The sequence below is a fragment of the Hippopotamus amphibius genome, chromosome 17, assembly GCF_030028045.1.
Source record: "Hippopotamus amphibius kiboko isolate mHipAmp2 chromosome 17, mHipAmp2.hap2, whole genome shotgun sequence".
NCBI classification, from domain to species: Eukaryota; Metazoa; Chordata; class Mammalia; order Artiodactyla; family Hippopotamidae; genus Hippopotamus; species Hippopotamus amphibius.
Window position 1 is genome coordinate 49,650,788 of NC_080202.1, and position 21,973 is coordinate 49,672,760.

The window sequence follows — 21,973 nt, forward strand, 5'->3', positions numbered from 1 at the left end:
GAGAAGAACATTTTTTAAACTTTGACTCTGAGATGGTCTTTTGAGGCTGATAAACACTGTTGCCACGTTTTACTTCTGTAAAGATAAGCTCATGAATATCAAAAAGGCAATGGACTAGGAGTCAGCATACCTTTTAAAATGAGGAAGTTCAACCAAAATGGAAATAAGCTCTAGTGCAGTGTCCACTGTGAATCTAAAGCCATCTGTGCTGTGGTTTGTGGGAAATCAGTTGCTGTAGGGTCCCCAAATTGAGCTGTTGACTCCATTCTCACTCATTCTCCCCGTTGCCCAGGCACAAACTTAGTAAATAAAAGATGGCACTAAAGACAGGAGGAAATAGGATAATTTGGCCCCATAGTTTGATTTCATTAGGGATAAACACAAGGATATTACTCTGTTAGAGAAGGGCTGCTTGGTTGAGAAGAAACACTGAGCTTATGGGACCAAGGCCATGGACCTCTAAAGAAAAGTGAAGGGTTAGAGGACTGCGATAATTTTGGAGGAAGGATAACACACTGCTAAATTGTTTTGACTCATATTGCTTTATAGTCATTCTTGATGACTGGGGAAAAGTGGGCAAAGGAAGATGCAGAGGTGAAGGAATTTACTTGCACAGGAGCGCACTGGTGATCTGGCAGGATTTAATGCCAATTTTTTTTCTCAAAGCCTCAAAGTTTGAGGAACTGTGCTTAACCAGACATGTGACACTCACATTCTTTCTAACGTTATCATACTGGCTGTTAACTGAGCGTTACAAATCAAACAAGTTTAATTGTACTAAGGAAATCTAGAAGAATGGGCTACAGTAGGAAGCATAGGGGACTTCCCAAGGCAAGAACAAGCTGCATGGCTCCCAGCCTCACCACTGACTGCCTCTGACCTTGGTCACGGAGCAGTCTGAGCCTTCACTCCTGCTTTCTCCATCTGCCAACATGTTTGGTCTGCAGCCAACTGGTGTTCTGTATTTCACAAGATACTTTCTTTTTCTTGAGATATAATCCACATAATGTGAAATGGGACATTTTAAAGTAAACGATTCAATAGACAGACAGTTTCATCAGTTCCAAAAAGAGATACTACACCCATGAGCTATCACTCTCCATTTCTTCCTCCTCCCAGGCCCTGGCAACTACGAATTTGCTTTCTGTTTCTACAGATTTGCCAATCCTGCACACTTCATACAAACAAAAGATGCAACACGTGGCTTTTTTGTGTATCTGGCTTTTTTGACGTAGTGTTATTTCGAAGGTTCATCCATGTTGTAGCATATACCAGTACTTCACTCCTTTTTAAGGCTGAATAATATTCCATTGTGTAGATATGCCACGGTTATTCTTCCATCCATCAGTTAATAGACATTTGTGTTGTTTCCACTTTTTGGCTGTTATGAATAATGCTGCTTTGAACATTCACAAGTGTTTGTTTGGACATAGTTTTTAAAATCTTTCTTGGGTGTATACCTAGGAGTGGAATTACTGGGTCACAGGATAAGTGTAAGCTGAACTTTCTCAAGGACCTGCCACACTGTTTTTTGCAGTGGCTGCACTATTCCCACCAGCAATGTATAAGGTTTCCAGTTTCTCCATATACTCGCCAGCATTTGTTATGGTCTGTTTGATTATAGCCATGTTAGTATTAAGTATCAATAGTATCTCACTGTGGCTTTGATTTGTACTTCCGTAATGATTTAAGACATTGAGCATCTTTTCATATGCTTATTGGCCATTTGCATATCTTCTTTGGAGCAATTTTAAAATTACTTATCTTTTCATTGAGTTGTAAGAGTTCTTTATATTTTCTGGATGTTCTGAATACTAGACCTTTATCAGATATATGAGTGGCAAATATTTTCTCCCATTCTATGTGGTTTTTCACTTTCTTGATAGTGTCCTTTGAAGCAGAAGCATTTTTAATTTTTATAAAGTCCATTTCATCGATGTTTCCTTTGGTTGGTTGTGCTTTGGTATCATATCTAAGAAACTGCTGCCTAATGCAAGGTCATGAAGATTTATTCTTGTGTTTTCTTCTAAGAGTTTTACAGCTTTAGCTCTTACATTTGGATATTTGATCCATTTGGAGTTAATTTTCACATATGGTGGGACGTGTAGGAGTCCAGCTTGCTTATTTTGTGTGTGGATGTACACTTGTCCCAGCATCATTTGAAAAGACTGTTGTTTCCACCTTGAGTTGTTTTGGCCCCCTTGTTGAAAATCAATAGACTATAAATGTGAGGGTTGATTTCTGTACTGTCAATTCTGTTCCATCGATTTACATGTCTATTCTTATGCCAGTACCACACTCTGACTGCAGTAGCTTTGAACTGAGTTTTGAAAGCAGGATGTGTGAGTCCTCCCACTTTGTTCTTTACCAACATTGTCTTGATTATGCTGTTTCCTTGAACGGCCATATGAATTTTAGAATTCGCTTGGCAATTTCTGGAAAGAAGTCAGCTGGGATTTTGATAGGAATTGCACTGAAACCATACGCCAATGGGAAGTAGTGAAATTTTAATAATATTCTCTTCCGATCCGTGAACACAGTGTATCTTTACATTTATTTAGATCTTCTTCAATTCTTTCAACAGCTTTGTACTTTTCAGTGTGACTCTTGCACTTATTTGGTTAAATGTTTTCCTGAGCATTTTATTTTTTTGATGCTGTTACACATGGAATTGTTTTCTTAATTTCATTTTTGGATTCCTCGTTGCTGGTGTATAAAAATACAGCTAGTTTTTGCATATTGATCTTCTATCCTGCAACCTTGCTGAACTCCTTTATTAATGCTAGCAGTTATTTCCATAGATTCCCAGGAATCTGTCTTGTGGTCGTCCAGCTTCCCAGCAATATGTGGGGACATTTCAAAGTCTCTGTGGACATCTCATTCCTCAGCTCTTCTTTTTAAGAGTTTTGGTTAGGCTGTTTTTTGCCCCAAAGTGTCATCCATTGCCTCATGCAACTGCCATGTTAAAGTATTTACTTGAAAATGTGTTCCAAAAATGCCACCTGAGGAGAGGCTTTTCGCACGAGGCAGCTCTCAGTCAGGTCACAGGCAAGGCTTTCAAGTGAGGTCTTCCAGGGAACCACCAGACATGTAAAACAATGGCAGTTCTTTGGGAATGAGGCTTTGAAGGACCTCCCAGTCCATTCTGCCCCCTCTGGTACCAGGGATGTGGGCTATTTTTCAAGGCTACCACTGGCATGGAGAGCAAAGGTCAAGGACAAATTAAAGCAACACAGATCTCATTGTTCTTATAGAAATTCATTCATTTCCCCTTGCTGTTTGCTGCAAGCGCATTGCTTAAATTGCCTGAGTTCAGAAAAAGTTGACTCTGACCCATTTTTGCCAGTTTTGTTGTCGTTGTTGCTTTTAGGGAGGGATGAATTTTCCGATGTCCTTGCTCCATCATTTTTACTGATTTGCCTGCAACATTTTAAAAAATCTCTAAAGTCTCAGTGAGCATAGGCTAATTAAATATTTATCATGGGAGATGATTCAGGAAAAGAAATAAAAAGAGAAAATATATTTCTCATAGAGGCTCTCCCAGATGGGCAGATGAAGTTTGAAAATGTATTTCTGTATTTATTGCTCTCAAAATTAAGGTTAAAATAACAGATATTTTAACCCCCCCTGTTCTTTTTTTTAATACAGGTTAAACACAGGCTTTAGAGTCAGAACTGAGTTCAAATTCCAGCTCTGCTTTTTAGCTTGATGACTTAGGACAAGTTATATTTCTCAGTCCCTCAGTTTCCTTAGTTGTTAAATGGGGTAATATATCTATCACATAAGGTTACTGTGAAAATTAAATGTGAAATGCTGATCACAGATGCCTGGCAACCCAAAAGATATTAGTTGTGATAATTATCTTTATAATATTCTACCAAAATGTGCTAATATTTCTTGAGTAGAATTAACCTAAAGGCAGATTTTGTTTTCTTTCTTCCTGTTTCTTTTGGTTCTTTTTTTCTTCCCCCGTATTTGTCTTAGAAAATCTATTGCAGCATTTTGGAATAAAAATTTGTTCCCCAAAATGAATTTGTTCACTTATTGATGTATAAACAAAATGTTATTTATTTATTCAACAACCATTTATTAAATACCTAGTAAAGAATAGGCACTATGTCAGGCACAGGGATAACAATGAAAATGAAGTGTGGTCCCTGCTCTCACGATGCTGATAATCCAGGAGACTGACAAGTAAGCAGGTGATTACATACACAGGAACAAAGGCTCTGATACAAGGATACACATGGGACTCCATGATGGGAGTATGGCTTTCACCAGTTCCTCTTGGATTTATGTCTTCTTCTTTGGCTCCAGAATGAAGGAATTGGTCCTCTTTTTGTCTTTAACTGGGTAGTTTAAACCATGAAATTTTAAAAAATGTCTAGATATGAAAGAAAAACACCTTGAATTATAGAAGACACTAGAAATAGTATTTCTTACAGAGCAAGGGCTTCCTACCAGCACAGTCACTTCTAGGATTTTTGACCTGAAAAGTTCCTTGGCATATTTGTTCTTTGCTATCCACTTTTTTCTATTGTTTTTTTCTGTTTCTCTTCTGCACTTTATCATCTAGAGACCTGGGTAGTTCCCAAAGCAAGGATGCTTTACGGATTCTAAGGGTGATTCATAGGTAAAGACAGAAAATGATTTTTTTTTTTACCTTCAAGTTCCATACCAAAAAAATATGAATGAAAGCTTTCATGGAAGTAATTGAAATGCCAATAATTTTAATTCCATTCCACTTTCCAGAATTCTCAATCGTAATCCTTTGACAACAGTTGAAGATTCTTACCTTTTTAAATTGCCGGCATTAAAATATTTGTAAGTATTGCAGTTTCATGGCTCATGAGGTAATTTCTGTTCTTTTTTACTTTCGTCAAAGATTGAGTATTTTGGCTAAAAAGCCGTAATTTAAATTTTAACTGGGTTATTGAAAGAAGAGTTATTGGCAAAGAAAAGGATTTAGAAGGAATATATATGCGTAAGACAGCCAGCAGAGGAAGCGAACAGTGTTGAAGAACACATATAGATATGGAACATGTAGATGCACACAGGACTACTGTTTATCCCAGAAAGCAAGAAAAGAGTGATCAAAAGAGGTAGATGCAATTGAAAACAAAAAATTAGGATAATAAAAAAAAATTGTACTATTCAGCACCAAGGTCATTAATATGATGATGCAAACTTAAATTTCTTCCCTAAGAGCTGTTTGGAATTACCAGCTATGGCAAGTAAGAAGCCAGAATTGAAGGAATCACATGTTAAGTATCTTTTTGAGTTTAGAATTTTTGTCTTTGGGTTTATATGACTGCATGTTTGGGCTTCTCCTTCAGAGACATGGGAAGAACACACGTGTCACTTACAACAGTTGAAAGCATCCTGATGATGACCCTCGAACTGGAGAAACTGTAAGTTGATTTTATTACATTTATTTTCACTCAATTGTTTTTATAGGTTTGTTTTCATTATTTTCTTAAGTCAGATTTCTTTACGTATGATGGTGAGTCAAAAATTCTCCGTACTCTGGCTGTAGAATTTATAGAAGTTTTAACATAACCGGAGGAGTGTGGATAAATTTTGACTCATCCTCGTACAATTTTCATCGAATGAAATTCACTGTTTCTAAATATACAGTTTGATGTGTTTTGACAAACGTATAGTTCTGTAGCCACCACCACATGTGAGATATAGAAAACTTGTGCACTCCCAAAGACCCCTCATGTCCCTTTGCAGTCAATCCAGCCTCCTCCCACTACCAGCCCCTGGCAACCACCAGTCTGATTTCTGTCCATGTAGCTTTGTCTTTTCCAGAATATCTTATTAATGAAATCACGTGGTATGTGGCCTTTTCTTTTTGGCTCCTTTCACGTAGCCAGTCTCTTTGGAGAGTCATCTATGTTGTTGCAGCTGTCAGTAGTTCATTCCTTTCTATTCCTGAGTAGTAGTCTAGTTGTGTGGATATACAGGTTGTTTCCACATTTATCATTTCATGAACATTTGAGTTTTTCTCGTTTTTTTGGCTGTTATGAACAAAGCCTCTAAAAACACTCACGTGTGTGTGAACATGTTTTCATTTCTTTGGTGTAAAATCCCTAAGGGTGGGTTGCTTCGTCATATGCTAAGTGCATATTTAACTTCTTTAGAAACTGCCACACTGTTTTCTACAGTGGCTGTGCCATTTTGCTTTCCCACCAGCTGTCTGTGAGAGTTGCAGTCGCTCCACGTCTTCATCGGATCCTTGTATTTGTTTTTAAACAAATTTTAGCCTTTCTAGGAGGTGTGTAGTTGCATCTCATTGTGGTTTTCACTTGCTTTTCTCTAATAGCTGATGATGTTGAATGTCTATTCAAGTGCAAATGTCTTTTTAAATGAAGTGTCTATTCAACTCCATTTTTAATTGGCTATTTATATTGTTTTAAGTGTGCTTTATATATAAAACAATGGAAAAGTTCCTTTAAGATACGTGTTTAGTAAATTTCTTCTCCCAGATTGTAACTTATCTTCATTGTATTAATGTGTCTCAGAAGACCAGAAGTTTTAAAATTTTGATGAATTCTAAGTTAGCAATTTTTCTTTTTTTTTTTAATTTTATTTATTTATTTGGTTTTACTGGGTCTTAGTGGTGGCAGGTGGGCTCCTTAGTCGCAGCTTGGGGGATCCTGGCTGTGGGTCACGGGCTTCTTAGTTGGGGCCTGTGAACTCTTAGTTGCCGCATGTATGTGGGATCTAGTTCCATGATCAGGGATCAAATCCGGGCCCCCTGCATTGGGAGGTTAGAGTCTTAACCACTGCACCACCAGGGAAGTCCCTTAGCAATTTTTCTTATATGGTTTGTGCTTTTCTGTGTCTTATCTAAGAAACCTGTGTCTGAGACCCATTGTCTAATCCAGAATCACAAAGATTGTCTCCTGTTTTCTTCCAGAAGTTGTATAGTTACATTTAGGCCTATGATTCATTTTGAGTTAATTTTCATATGTGGTGTGTGGGAAGGGTCAAATTTCATTTTTTTACATTTTTGTAAAAAATCTATTTTTGTAGGGCCCTATTGTGACAATTTATTACACAACCGACAGCACCTTAAATTGTGCCATCCCCCCTCCAATATGGCAAGCTAATAGAAACCTCCTGTTATGGCAAGACTAGTTGAGGGGATTGCATGAGATTAGTATGGGGAAAGGGCCCTGCGTTTAGCAGTCTGTTCCAACCATCTTTGTCAGGTCAGCAGACAAGTGACTGTCTTCACCACACTGTCAAATCTGTTGGTCACTGCTCTAGCCTCATCTTCCTCAGCCTCCCACAGCACCTGCCACAATCTCGATCCCTCTCTTGTCAGCTCGATGCCTTCCTCTCTGGGTATTCAAAAGTATTTCCCTATATAGCTACACTACTGTTAATACACAGTACTGAAGAAATTAAATTCCTACACAATAATATTACCTCATAAAGAGTTGCTATTCAGATTTCCCCAATTGTCTCTATTATATAATATTTATTTTAACAGCTCTTTGAGGTGTAATTGACATACAGTAATCTGTGTTCACACACACGCACATACACACACACACCATGAAGGCATCACCAAAGTCAAAATGTTCATCACCTCAAAATGTTTCTTAATATCTCTTTGGAATACTTCTTTCCCATCATTCCTTGCCCTTCCCAACCCCCATGCAACCATTGATCTGCTTTCTGTTTGCATTTTCTAGAATTCTATATAAAAGGAATCATTTATTGTATACTCTTTCTAACTGGCTTCTAACTCAGCATGATTATTTTAAGGTTCATCCCTATTGTTCTATATGTCAATATTCATTTCTTTTTCTTGCTGAATAGTATTCCATTATAGGGATATACCACAATTTATCTATTCACCATGGATGGACATTTGAGTTGTTTCAGTTTTTGTCTGTTATAGATAATGTTGCTATGAATGTTTGTGTACAAGTCTTTGTATGGATGTATACTTCCATTTCTCTTGGGTAAATACCTGCCAGTAGAATGGCTGGATCATTGGTAGGAGTATGCTTAAGTCTTTTTGTTTGTTTGTTTGTTTGTTTTCTTCTTTATTTTTCTGGCTGTGTTGGGTCTTTGTTCCTGTGCACGGGCTTTCCCTAGTTGCGGTGAGTGGGGGTTACTCTTCTTCTTTTTTTTTTTTTTTTTTTTTGGCGCACAGGCTTAGTTGCTCCACGGCATGTGGGATCTTCCTGGAGCAGGGATTGAACCTGTGTCCTCTGCATTGGCAGACAGATTCTTAACCACTGTGCCACCTAGGAAGCCCCAGGGGTTACTCTTCTTTGCAGTGCGAGGACTTCTCAGTGCAGTGGCTTCTCTTGTTGTGCAGCCCAGGCTGTAGGTGTGTGGGCTTCAGTAGTTGTGGCATGCAGGCTCAGTAGTTGTAGTGCACGGTCTTAGTTGCTCTGTGGCATGTGGGATCTTCCTGGCCCAGGGATGTATCCTGTGTCCCCTGCATTGGCAGGTGGATTCTTAACCACTGTGGCACTGGGAAGCCCTATGCTTAAGTTTTTAAAGAAACTTTTAAAGAAACCTATTTTCCACAGTGGTTTGATCATTTTACATCTCTACCAGCAGTATATGAGAGCGTATGCATTTTCTTCACATTTTGGCCAGTTCTTGCTATGCTCAGTATTTTTGATTTTAGGCAGTTTAATAGGTGTGTGGTGGTATCTCACTGTCGCATCCCTGATGATTCATCATGTCAGAGATTTTTTCATATGCTTATTTTCCATCTGTATATCTTTAAATCTTTTGTCTATATTTTTTCTGGAGTTTTGAGGGGTCTTTATATATTCTTGAAACTAGTCCTTTATCCAGTATGTCAGTTGGTATTTTCTCCCATTCTGTGACTCATCTTTTCTTTGTCTCAGGAGAGTCTTTTGCAGGGCAGAAATTCTCTATTTTGATGATGTCTAATTTATCTATTTTTTTCATTTATGGATTATGCGTTTGGCCTTATATCTAAGAAATCTTGCCTAACTCAAAGTCATAAAATTTTTCTCCTGTTTTCTTCTAGAAATTTTATAGTTTTAGGCTTTACATTTAGATCTTGAGTTCATTTCTGTACATGGTGTGGATTGAAGTTCATTTTTTTTCCCCTTGTGGATATTCAGTTGTTCCACCATCATGTGTTGAAAAGACTGTCGTTTCTACACTTAAACGCCTTTGAACCTGAAAGTTAGTTGTCCACATTGCTCTACTTCTGATCTTTCTATTGTGTTCCTTTAATCTTTTTGTCTATCCTTACACTAATACCACAGTGTCTTGAAAGTGTAGCTTCATAAGCCTTGAAATCAGGTAGTATTAGTTCTTCAAGTTTGTTCTGTTTCAAAGTTGTTTTCATTATTCTAAATTTTATTTCCATATGAATTTTAGAATTAACTTTTCAATTTCTGTAGAAAAGCCTACTGGAATTTTGGTCTATAAATCAATTTGGGGAGAACTGACGTCTTAACAATATTGAATCTTCAGATCCATAAATACATGATATCTCTCCATTTAACTAGGTCTTCCTTAATTGCCCCCGGCAATATTTTCTAGTTTCCAGCGTGCAAGTCTTTTACATCTTTTGTGGGATTTATCCTAAGTATTATATATGTGTGGTGCTATTATAAGTAGTGTTTTAAAACTTTAATCTCTGATTGTTTGTTGAGACAAATTAATCTTTTTGTATGTTGATCTTGTACCCTGCAGACTTGATAAACTCATTTATTAGTTCCCGTAGCAATTTTGTAGATTCTGTCAGGTTTTCTACATAATCATGTTATCTGCAAATAAAGATAGTTTTACTTCTTCCTTTCCATTCTGAATATCTCTTTTCTCTTTGTTGCCCTGTTGCTGTGCCTAGAACCTTCCGTGTAATATCAAATCGAAGTAATGAGAGCAGTCATCCTTGCATTTGTCCTGGTCTTGGAGAGAAAGTGCTTTGTCTTTCACCATTAAATATGATGTTAGGTTTTTTGTAGAAGTCATTTATCAAGTTGAGGAAGTCTCCTTCCATTGCCAGTCTTTTTTTTGTTTTAATCAGGAATGGATGTTAGATTTTGTTATATTTTCCCTATATCTGTTGCAACGATTATGTGATTTTTCTTGTTTAGTGTATTAACTTGGGTAAATTGATTTTCAAAACTTAAACCACCTTACGTTCTTGAGATAAACCCCACTTGGTCATGATATGTTATCTTTGTGTATATTATTGGATTTGATATGCTAAAATTTTGTTAAGAATGTTCGCCTCTGTGCTCATGAGAGATATTGGTGTATACTTTTGGGTTCTTATAATGTCATTGTCTAATTTTGATATGGTGAAAGTTGGCCTTATAAGTGAGTTGGGAAGTATTCTCTTCTCTTCAACTTTCTGGTAGAGGTTGTGTAGAATTGGCATTATTTTATTCCTTAAATGTCCAGTAGAATTCATCAGTTAAGCCACATGGACTTGAAGCTTTCTTTGTCCGAAGGTTTTAAACTGCACATCCAATTTCATTAACAGTGCTGTTTAAGTCAAATCTTTATTTTTGAGGAAACTTCAGCAGTGCATGTCTTTCAAAGAATTTGTCCATTTCATCTTGAATTTATTGGTATAAGGAATTCTGTCATATTCTCTTATTATCCTCTTAATATCTGTAGTATTTTTTTCTTTGCCATTTTACTCATTTCTACTTTGATCTTTATTGTGTTCTTTCTTCTCTTACTCTGTGATTAATTCGCTCTCCTTTTTCTAGTTGAAGGTGGAAGGTGAGGAAGCTGAGGATGGCATTAGCAACATCCCACATGTTGACATATTATGTTTTCAGTTTCAATCAGTTCAAAATAGTTTCTGATTTCCATCTTGATTTCTCCTTTGACCATAAAGTTACTTAGAAGTGTGTTGTTTAGTTTCCAAATATTTGGAGATTTTTTGGATTTGTTAATTTCTAATTTTATTCCTTTGTGGTCAGGGACATATACTGAATGACTAAAATCCTTTTAAATTCATTGAGACTTGTTTTATAGCCAATAAATTCTGGGAATAGACAAGAATATGATCTATTTTGGTAAATGTTATGTGTTCACTTAATACAAAATATGTATACTGCTGATTTGGGTGGAGTGTTCTCTAAATGTCAATTAGGTCAAGTGGGTTGATAGTGTTGTTCAAGTCTTCTCAGCCTTACTGATATTTTACCTACTTGTTCTACCAGTTGTGAGAGGAATATTGAACTCCCTAACTATAATTGTAGATTTTGTTTCTTTCTCCATGCCACTCTCACTTTTCCTTCATATATTTTGAAGCTGCATTATCAGGTGGATAATTTTTTAGATTATGTCTTCTTCATTAATTGACCTTTCTATCATCATGAAATAACACTCGCTATCCTTGGTAATATTCTTTGCTTTGACATTGATTTGTCTTAAACTAATATATCCACTCCAGCTTTCTTTTGATTAGTGTTAGCATAGAATAGTTTTTTCTATCCTTTTAACCTGTTATTTTTCTATTGAAGATATACATTTGGCTTTTGCTTTTTTATCTAGTGTGACAGCTCTTCTAATTAGGGTGATTAGACCATTTACATTGAATGCAATTTTTGATATGATTACATTTAAATCTACTGTCTTGCTATTTGTTTTCTATTTGTCTCATCTATGCCTTATTCCTTTTTTCCCTTTTCTTCCTGCTTTTGGATTGAGTACATTTTATTATTTTATTTTATTTCCTTTGCTAATTGGTTATAACTCAGATTTTGTTATTTTAGTGGCTGCTTTATGGTTTATAGTGTCCATCTTTAACTTATCACAGCCTATCCTCAAATGATATACAGTTTCTGAGTAATATAGGAGCCTTACAATAGTGTACTTCCATTTCTCCCCTCCGGGACTTTGTCCTATTTTTTTCATATCTTTTGCTTTTACTTATGTCATAAACAGAACACTATATTATTATTTTTTGTTTAAATGATGAATTATCTTTTAAAGAGATTTAAATAATAAGAAAAAACTTATAGGGACTTCCCTGGTGATGCAGTGGTTAAGAATTTGGCTGCCAATGCAGGGCACACAGGTTCCATCCCTGGTCCAGGAAGATCCCACATGCCGTGGAGCAACTATGCCCATATGCCACAACTACCGAGTCTGTGCTCTAGAGCCCGTGGGCTGCAACTACTGAGGCCCACGCCCTAGAGCCTGTGCTCTGCAACAAGAGAAGGCACCACACTGAGAAGGCCTCACACTGCCAACAAAGACCCAATACAGCCAAAAAATAATAAAGTTCTCTTTAAAAAAAAGAAAAGACAATGGGTTCAAGTCTCAAAAGAAAAAAGAAGATAAAAGAAAAGATATATAGTTACCTATGTCATTACCAATTCCAGTGTTCTTTTTAAAAAATTTTATTTACTTAGTTTATTTTTTATTTTTATTTGTTGCAGTGGGTCTTCATTGCTGCACATGGGCTTTCTCTAGTTGTGGCCAGTGGAGAATGCTCTTCATTGCAGTGGGCAGGTTTCTAACTGCAGTGGTTTCTCTTGTTGTGCAGCACAGGCTCTAGGTGCACAGGCTTCAGTAGTTGTGGTATGCAGGCTCCTTAATTGTGCCCTGCAGGCTCTAGAGAGCAGGCTTAGTAGTTATGGCACATGGGCTTAGTTGCTCCACAGCATGTGACATCTTCCTGGACCATGGATCAAACTCGTGTCCTCTGCATTGGCAGGTGGATTCTTAAGGACTGTGCCACCAGGGAAATCCCAATTCCAGTGCTCTTATTCTTTTGTGTAGATCCATATTTCAATGTTATTATTTTTCCTTCTGCTTAAAAATACTTCTTTGAGCATTTCTAAGAGTGGAAGTCTACTAGTGATTAATTCTTTCAGCTTTGGTATGTCTGAGATAGTCTTTATTTTGCTTTTGTTTTGAAAGATCTGGGTATAGAATTCTAGCTTGATAGAATTCAATTCACTGCTTTAAGGATGTTATTTCACTGAGTTCTCATTTACATTGTTTCCAACAAGAAGTCTGCTGTCATTGTTATCTTTGTTCCTCTGTATGTAGTGTATAGATTTTTCCTCTGTCTACTTTTAAATTTGTTTGTTTCTTGCTGGTTTTGAGTAATTTGATTATTATTTGTACCTTGGTGTAGTTTTGTCCATGTTTCTTATGCTTAAAGTCCATTGATCTTCTTGACTTTGTGGGTTTATACTGTTTACCAATATGGGAAATTTTTGCCTATTATTTCTTCAAATTTTTGTATTTCTCCTCTCCTTCATGGACTCTAAGTACACATATATTAGACCACCTGAAATTGTTGCACAACTCACTGATGCTCTATTCATTTTTGTTGTTGTTTTTTTTCATTACTCTCTGTGTGTCATTTTGGATACTTCCTATTGCTATGCCTTAATGTTCACTAACCCTGTCTTCCGCAGTGTCTAATCTGTCATTAACCTCATGCAGTGTCTTTTGCATTTAGACATTGCTTTTAATCTCTAGAAGCTCAATTTCGGTCTGCTTTACATCTTCCATGTCTCTTTAGTCTGGGTTTTTTAACATATGAAGTAGTTATAGTAACTGTTTTTCATAGATAATAACTTTTTAAATGTTCTTTTCTGTGAAATGTAACATCTGTAGAGATTATGGGTTAGTTTTGATTGATTGCCTTTTCTCCTCAATATGGGTCATATTTTCCTGCTTCTTTGCGTGCTTGGTAATTTTTCATATGATCCCAGATATTGTGAATTTTAGTTGATTGTGTGCTGTATATTTTTATATTCCTATAAAATGCTTGGACTTCCTTTGGGGCGAAATTAGGTTATTCAAAACAATTTTATTCTTTTAGGTCTAGCTTTTAAGATCTGTTGGGCAGGACTCCAAGTAGCCTTTAGTGTAGCGCTCATTATTTGCAGCTACTTAGGCAAGTCCTTTCTGAGTATCATGAGGTTTTCCAGTCTGACTTGTAGGAACAGATACTATTCCCAACCTGGTGTGATATCCAGTTATTCTTATTATTAATCCTTTCTTGTGGTTCTTCTCCTGGCATCAAGGAACTCCTCACATGAATGCACTGACCAATACTTTGTTGAGTACTCAAGAGATCCCTCTGCCTATCTTGAGAGTTCTTTGTCTGTGCGCTTCTTTTGTCTCTAGTACTTTGCTTTGTGGACTCTAGTCACCTTTGTTTTCCCAGACTCTCAGCTCCATTTCCTTGGTCAGGGAGTCCATGACTCTTTGCCTGGGTTTCTTTCCCCTGTACCATGACTTGGAAACTCTCTTAAAGAAGGAAGCTAGGCTGGGACTTCCCTGGTGGCACAGTGGTTAAGAATCCGCCTGCCAATGCAGGGGACACAGGTTTGAGCCCTGATCAGGGAAGATCCTACTTGCCGCAGAGCAACTGAACCTCGGCTCCACCACTACTGAAGCCTGTGCACCTAGAACCCATGTTCCACAACAAGAAAAGTCACCATAATGAGAAGCCCCGCACTGCAACAACGAGTAGCCCATCCTCGCCACAACTCGAGAATAGCCCGCGCAGTGACAAAGACCTAAACGCAGCCCCAAATAAAAAGTAAATAAAAATAAATAAAAGTAAAAGAAGTAAGCCAGGGCAGTCTTAGGGATCACTTTATTTCCCATCTCTTGGAGATCATGCAACTTTATTGCCTGAGGTCCAGGTTCTTGAAAACTTGTTTCCTATATTTTGTGCCATGTTTTGACACTTTCAGGTGGGAGGTTAAACTGGTGCTTGTTACTTCATCTTGGCCAGAAGCCAATAACATTCTTTAAGTCTGTTTTGTTTTGATACAAGGTCCAATCAAAGATTAGGCATTGCAGGTCATGTCTCTGATTCCATTAATCTAGATATTTCCCTATTATTTCTTCTTTTTGGTCTTTTATGACATTGGCATTTTTGAAGAGTCTAAGCCACTTGTCTTGTAAATTGCCCCACAATCTGGATTTATGTTTCCTCATTAGATCCAAAGGAAACATTTTGGGAAAGAATACTACATAGGCGATGTGTCCTTCCTACTTCAACACTTCAGGTGGCCCACTGCTAAGTTTGATCACTTGGTTCAGGTGGTATCGTCCATATCTCTCCATTGTAAAGTTATTTTTCCTCTTGGTAATTGATAAATAATATGTGGGGTGATACTTTGGGATCAGTGAAGATCCTGCTTTCAAACAACTTCACCCAGCTGGGCATCAGTGGTAATCCTTCTCTGAATCAATTATTACACTGGTAGTTGCAAAATGACACTTTCCTAATTCTGTCATTCCTTCTGCATTTATTAGCTGACATTCTTCTATAAAGAAGAGCTCCCCTTCTTTTCCTTTTGAGTGTCATTATGGACTCGTGCTCTTCTTTAAATAGCATTATACCTTATTGTAATGATAATGTTATTCTTTTGAATGTTCCAGTTGTCCAGATTTGGCCAATGTGATCTCTGCTATTGTTTAACCACACAATGATTTTTTGTTCCTAGAATACTTTCTAATATATTTACTACTCACAAATAGGAATTGAGAAAGGGACTCCAGAAGGTGGGGACTCATTCAGACTCTTCTTAGAAGTCTGCCTTCTTCCTGTGTACTCTCAACCCAAAGTGAGGCTTTCAGGATGGAAGGAGATACTTCTGAATTAAACTACAGATCAATGTCACCCAATTCTAATCCCTGTTCCCTTTTTTCTAGGCATACCATACCTACTGCCATCCTAATCCTTCTGTTGGGCACCTCTCTCCTCCTCTATATTTCTTTGCAATAGTCAAGAGCAGCAATTGGACAACCGGTCCCTCTCCAATTCTCCAGTCCATATGCCCCAAGAACTCCTTTTGGCACTGGTCTGTGGTGGCTTTGGCCTGTCTCTACTACCGACTCAAGTAACTGCTTTACCACAAATTTAATTATGTGTGTTTCCATGTATAGGATCTTACCCAGCCGCATGGCCTGCTGCCTCTGCCAATTTAAAAATACAATTGAAGTTGTCTGTAAGACAGTCAAGCTGCGTTGCGATGGTGAATGCCTGACAAATGCCACACCTTGTGGTGAGCCTCAATTGCCTGATAATAAATATTCTATTTTTAATTTAATTTAATTTTTAAAATTTTATTTTTACTAAATGAGGATACATTTTAAAATTAATGATGTAATTACATTATTTTTATTCAGTAATTCAGAGTTCCAGCTCCCTAAGATTCTGAGAACTACTTCCTCGCTAAAAATCGTATTCTTGGTTACATTATTAAGCTAATAATAGCTCAGTTACAGTGTTAGTTTAAGAATGTAACTGATTTGTGTACATACAGGAACAAGAAAAAGGAATGGAAGGGGGAAGGGAATTAACATTAATGGCCACATATCATAAACTGTGCTCTCTGCAAATGAGAACTTATGCATATACAGTGCATCACAGTTTGTAAACTGATTTTATATACATTAGGTCTCGAGTACCCTTTGTCTTATACGCCAGGTGTAAATATATTTCTGTTTATTTGGTTTGTTTTTGCAGTTTCATGAAAGAGTATAAGTGATGCTGTTTTATGTCCTATGTGGAGCCTGAGAGTTTCTGGTTCCATAAGCAGAAGCAGCTACCTAGCTCTCCTAATGGATGGGAGAGCTGTCCAGCTTTGAATTTATGCTTAGACGGTCCAGCTCTCGACTAGCTCTGAATCTCAAGCTTTTCTATCCACAAAACACTCGGGTGCTTTCAGTTATTTTTCTATGTATTAGATTTATTGGCACTAACCTGATGACTTCCAAAATGTGCTTGCATGTCCAGATACCTTGAATACAGCTCTCTTTCAATGATCTAGAGCACATCATAAGTAATAACACTTTGCTACTTATGCAAAGATTATATCGCTGATTTTTCAAGACAGGTTTTTTTGGGGCGGCCACACTACACAGCTTGCAGGATGTTAGTTCCCCTAGCAGGGATTGAACCCGGGCCACAGCAGTGAAAGTGCCAGGTCCTAACCATTAGACAACCAGGGAACTCCCCCAAACAACTTTTTTTTTTTTTACCAATTATATTACTCCCTTCTCGCCCAAAGTGGGCAGAAAAGGCATTTTTAATCTCCTTTTACAGGTGAGGAACAACAAGAGCAGAGGTGTTAAGTGCTATGACCCTTGTTCCCAGATCTCCTGTCCCCAGTGTGGGGCTCTCTGCAAGCCCATGTTCCTCCTTTCTCATGATTCTCTGCTCCTTCTTTGATCCTCACCATCACCACCAAATATATTTTTAATCCTTTTGGATGAGAAGCCCAGCTACACAATGGTACACATTACCTTCACACAGTCAGAAGCTTTGGATGGTTCCCAAGTAAAGCTGGCAAGATTAGAAGTGAAATGAAATGAAAGCAAAGTAGGCATGTGACAGAAGTTGCTTTTTCCCTTCTGCATTTTAGGATCTCAAGTTTTACTGCATTGATTTGTTGACCATTCCACATTAGCATAGAATCTGGAAAATCTCTTAAGTTATAGCTCAGGTCCCTGCCCAAATTTTAGCACAGAGCCAGGGTGGACATAGTGTGTTTTTCTATATAGAGCCTTCTGTTATGGGGGCTGGGACATACAGAAGCAGGGACTGAGCAAAGGCTTCAGTGTGTGGGTGGAAAAGGGCTTGTCATGATGAAGACCTGTTAGCAGCGGTTGTTGTCACAGTCATCTGTGAAAGCAGCAGGAACACAAGCACACTGAAGAGGTGGAGAGAGGAACCTCCCACTCCTCTGCATCTCAGGCAGGACAGGAAGGGATATGTGAACGTAGAGAGTCACAGCAGATCTGCAGAGCGTCCAGCTGAGTAGGGGAATATTTGTCTTCCAGCCTTGGCTTTTCTTGAGTCCTGGGCAGTTGGCCTCTGGCAACCAGTGGAGTAATCCTAAATAGAATTACTATATTTCATGCTACGGAATTTTCCCAGTAGATAGCCACTTCTTCAAAAGATACTTTTTTCACCTTTTGTGGTTGCCAATCATAGGCTTAAGTTTGGGTTTCCTTTTCTCCTAAGTGGCCCTCAGATGTTGACTGATTCCTAATCTACTGGATGGGATACATGTCTGTGGACTGACAAAAAGCTGTCCCAACCGTCTTCAGTTATCAAAACCAGTCTCTTCTTTTTTGACAGGTGAGGAAGCATCTCTAGGGAATGCAGAAGGATCGTTCATGAAGGTGTTACAAGCCCGGAAGAAGAACACCAGCACCGAGCGGACTATTGACCCAGAGAGGGCATCCTCAGACCAAAGTGCTGTCAGCTTGCCAACCTTCGTGAATGAGCAGCTGGACTCTAATGCTGAAAGTGATGTTATCAGTGCACTAAATTACATACTGCCTTATTTCTCAGAGGGAAATCTACGAGATGTGAAATCAACATTATTACCAGTCATTCAGCTGCTTTTTCCAAATGTACAAGATGCAGATACACTCCTGGGCCGTTTGGAAAACAATATAAGGAACCCTTCCATCAACCCTATACCCAAGAATTCACCTTATAAAAATAAATTGAGGAAACTCTATTTTCTGGAAATTTTACTAGATGCAGAAATTCAAGAACAAATTGATGAGGTTGAAAAGAAAGAAAAAACTGCCATGCTTATACATTCCAAACTTTTAGGTCCCAAATTTAAGCGCCAAATCTTTCAAAAGAAATTGGAAACTGCCGAACCACAGGAAAACAGCCTAGCAAAGACTGAGAGTGTAGGGGAAAGGCACCTGAGAGTGAACAGCGTCCTCAAGGGCCCAAGGGGCATGAAGAAAAGGCACTTCAAAGCAGTGGGAGATGAGAGCGTCAGGAGGAAACAGAATGCCCAGCCATTTGTGGAGAACACTGCCAGAGAAAGAAGTCTCATGAGGCCATCGCCCAGGGAGCTGCAACAGCTTCACATGGTGCAGAGGCCCCAGGAGTTAGTGGGAAACTCCTTCAACACAGAGCCTGCACTCATAAAGGAAGATAAGGCAGCAGTCTCTTCCTTTCTGAAACAGTATTCAAGGGGCAGGCTTTCTGGCTCCATCCCTCCAAACTCCCCATCTCAGGTTAAAAAGAAATCAAAAGACTTACCCTACACTATTGTTGTTTTAGAAGATGCATATGCTAGAGTTATAAATCTGACAGCTTCTGAATTAATCTCACATTCCGGGAAAGAATACATCTTCCATAAAATTCGGTCTCATCTGGTTCACAGAAGACCCAAAGCCAAATTGTGTGGAAAGTTCACAAAGAAAGGTTCTCCCAGTAGAATGATGCTTGTGAGGCGTCCTTTCTCTGCAGTGAGGAGCCTCATAAATTCCCCTCCAAGAGAGGGTTTTTCATCTTCAGGAGAACTGACTTCTCAAGAAAATCCTTTTCCAGAATTATTTTCTCTTTCAGACCCTTCTACAGAAAATCCTACTCCAGAAAGCAATACTGCACAAAATGTCTTTGAAGAAATTACAAACTCTATTCTGCCAGGAGGAACCGGCCCTGGAATCACTGCCCATAGGAGTGTCCCCACGGCACATTCTGCTGTTGCTGCAGACAACTTTATCCCAACTGTTCAACACACCAACGAAGCACAGTGGGAGGACCACAGCGTGGGCACTGAATTGTCCTCTAAGCCCCCAGGCTCCACTCTCCCAGCGCTCGCATCCCCAGGTGATCAATTTGAAGCTCAGCTAAACCAGCAGCTATGGTCCCTCATCCCCAGCAATGACGTGAGAAGGCTCATTTCTCATGTTATCCGGACTTTGAAAATGGACTGCTCGGAGACCCACGTGCAGTTGGCCTGTGCCAAGCTCATCTCCAGAACAGGCCTCCTGATGAAGCTCCTCAGTGAGCAGCAAGAAGTAAAGGCATCGAAGGCAGAATGGGATACGGACCCGTGGAAAACCGAGAACTATATCAGTGAGAGCGCAGGAGCCCAGGGTGAACAGAAGGAGCAGGAGCCCAGTGAGGTGAGGATGAGCCCTGAAACACGGGAGCTGCACGTGTACTCAGTGTAGGACGTGCCATTAAAGTGCCCAAGCAGGGATCCCAGGTCCTCCTAGTCTGTATCTTATCTCAGCCATGAAGCTGGCTTAGACAGTGATCTCCCACTTGGCTCATTTAGAGAATGTGCCACTACTCCTAGGGTAGACGACAAGAGGACATAACACACAGATAAGTAAATTGTAGAAGAAAATGCTAATGAGAAGAGTAATACCATTAAATTTGGCTTGTTCTTCTAGAAGCTTCTGGCTTGAAAGGATTGAGTCATAGTAATTTAAGGATAGTTAGCTTTCATCTTTTCAATCTCCTTGTTTTAAAAAAATGTTATTTATTATTTTAGCTCACAAAAGCAGTTCCAGGATACGGCTATAACAAGAAACTCATCTTGGCAATATGTGTAACTGGAGTAGTGATGACTTTCATTATCATTTTCTGTCTCATTGAGGTAAGGACAGTAATTAATTCAGATTCAGATTCCTGCATATCCTTTGCCCAGACTCACCAATTTTTTCATTTATTTATTTATTTATTTATCTATTTATTGGCTGTGTTAGGCATTCATTGCTGCACACGGGCTTGCTCTAGTTGTGGCGAATGTGGACTACACTTCATTGTGGTGCGCAGGCTGCTCATTGTGATGGCTTCTCTTGTTACAGAGCACAGGCTCTAGGCATGTGGGCTTCAGCAGTTGTGGCACATGGGCTCAATAGTTGTGGGGCATGGGCTTAGTTGCTCCATGGCATGTGGTATCTTCCTGGGGTAGGCATCAAACCCGTGTCTCCTGCATTGACAGGTGGATTCTTAACCATTGCGCCACCTAGGAAGTCCCCAATTTTTAATATTTTGTCCATGTTCTTTATATCCTCTCTCTTTCCCTCTATATCTCTATGTGGGTACGTAGAAGCAGTAAATAGTTTTCCTAAACCATTTCAGAAAGTTACAAAAAAAAAAAAATTTCATATTCAGAACCCACAAACTGAAAATCAAAGCCGCCTTTCCACCTGATTCTAACTTGATAGTTCTCTTCAGTCACTAGGATTGAGATACAATTTGTTGTTTTACTTAAAAGTATATTCCCAGGATTTTTCTTCTTGCAGGGTGTGGGGCATCTGCGTTGCATCTTCACTGCGGTGCACAGGCTTCTCGTTGCACAGGCTTCCGTTGTTGCAGAGCCCAGGCTCTAGGCACACCGGCTCATTAGTTGTGTCGCACGTGCATAGTTGCTCCGCAGCATGTGGGATCTTCCTGGAGCAGGGAACGAGGGATTGAACCCGTGTCCCCTGCAGTATCAGGCAGGTTCTTCTTCACTGGGCCACCAGGGAAGCTCCCCCAGGATCTTTAAAGGAACTCCTCTCCCGGGAGATCTTTCTGGAATTGGATCCTAATAACAAGCCATTAGACTATTTTGACAAGTTGAGTTGATAAGAAGGCCAGAGTTGACATGATAGTAAAATTCCTTCAACTCAAAAAGCTATGTTGATTTGATGTCCTCCACAGTCACTCTCATTCTACCATTGCTTTCTTTCCTTGTTGGCTGAAGTGATGAGAGATATATAATCTCCACCCTCAGGGAGCTATCGGTCCCCCTGGCAGGGCTGAAAGCACATGGTTAAAAGATAAAAGTGTGATCTTGTCAACTCCTTACATTTACTTAGCAGCTTTCTTCTCTGGTGTGTTAGGCTTGTGTAGCTCGGTTCCATTACAACAGTGCAAGGAACATCCAGCAGCAGGCTCCCTAAAGTATGTCCTATTTATGGTAGCCTGTCCCTGGAGCCAGCCTGCTTACCTTCTGTTCAGTTACATAATGAGTTATTACTTTTCCCAACAGGCACTTGCTAACCGCATCAAAAGAGTGATTTTCATCAGCTGCAATTCTTGATTCTGCCCTACCAATCCAACCTGCTTTATTTGCCTTTTCTACTGTCGTGGCTGCCCTCCATTCCAGCCTAAGCAGCCCCCCACTATGTGCTAGTCACACCATACCCATTCCTCCGTTTGTCTGTGCCTCTGCCCATCGAAAATCCTTTATTT

General features: G+C 39.0%; 1 protein-coding gene across 1 annotated transcript in view; it reads left to right on the plus strand.

Moving 5' to 3' along the window:
• Window positions 1-21,973, plus strand: part of LOC130839623 (leucine-rich repeat-containing protein 37B-like) — a 49,556-nt gene that overhangs the window by 22,614 nt on the left and 4,969 nt on the right. The window contains exons 4-9 of the mRNA XM_057713853.1: window positions 4,753-4,824; window positions 5,337-5,411; window positions 15,907-16,025; window positions 18,107-18,382; window positions 18,644-19,908; window positions 20,283-20,387. Of these exons, the coding sequence (XP_057569836.1) occupies window positions 4,753-4,824; window positions 5,337-5,411; window positions 15,907-16,025; window positions 18,107-18,382; window positions 18,644-19,908; window positions 20,283-20,387 (1,912 nt within the window). The remainder of the gene's footprint in view (window positions 1-4,752; window positions 4,825-5,336; window positions 5,412-15,906; window positions 16,026-18,106; window positions 18,383-18,643; window positions 19,909-20,282; window positions 20,388-21,973) is intronic.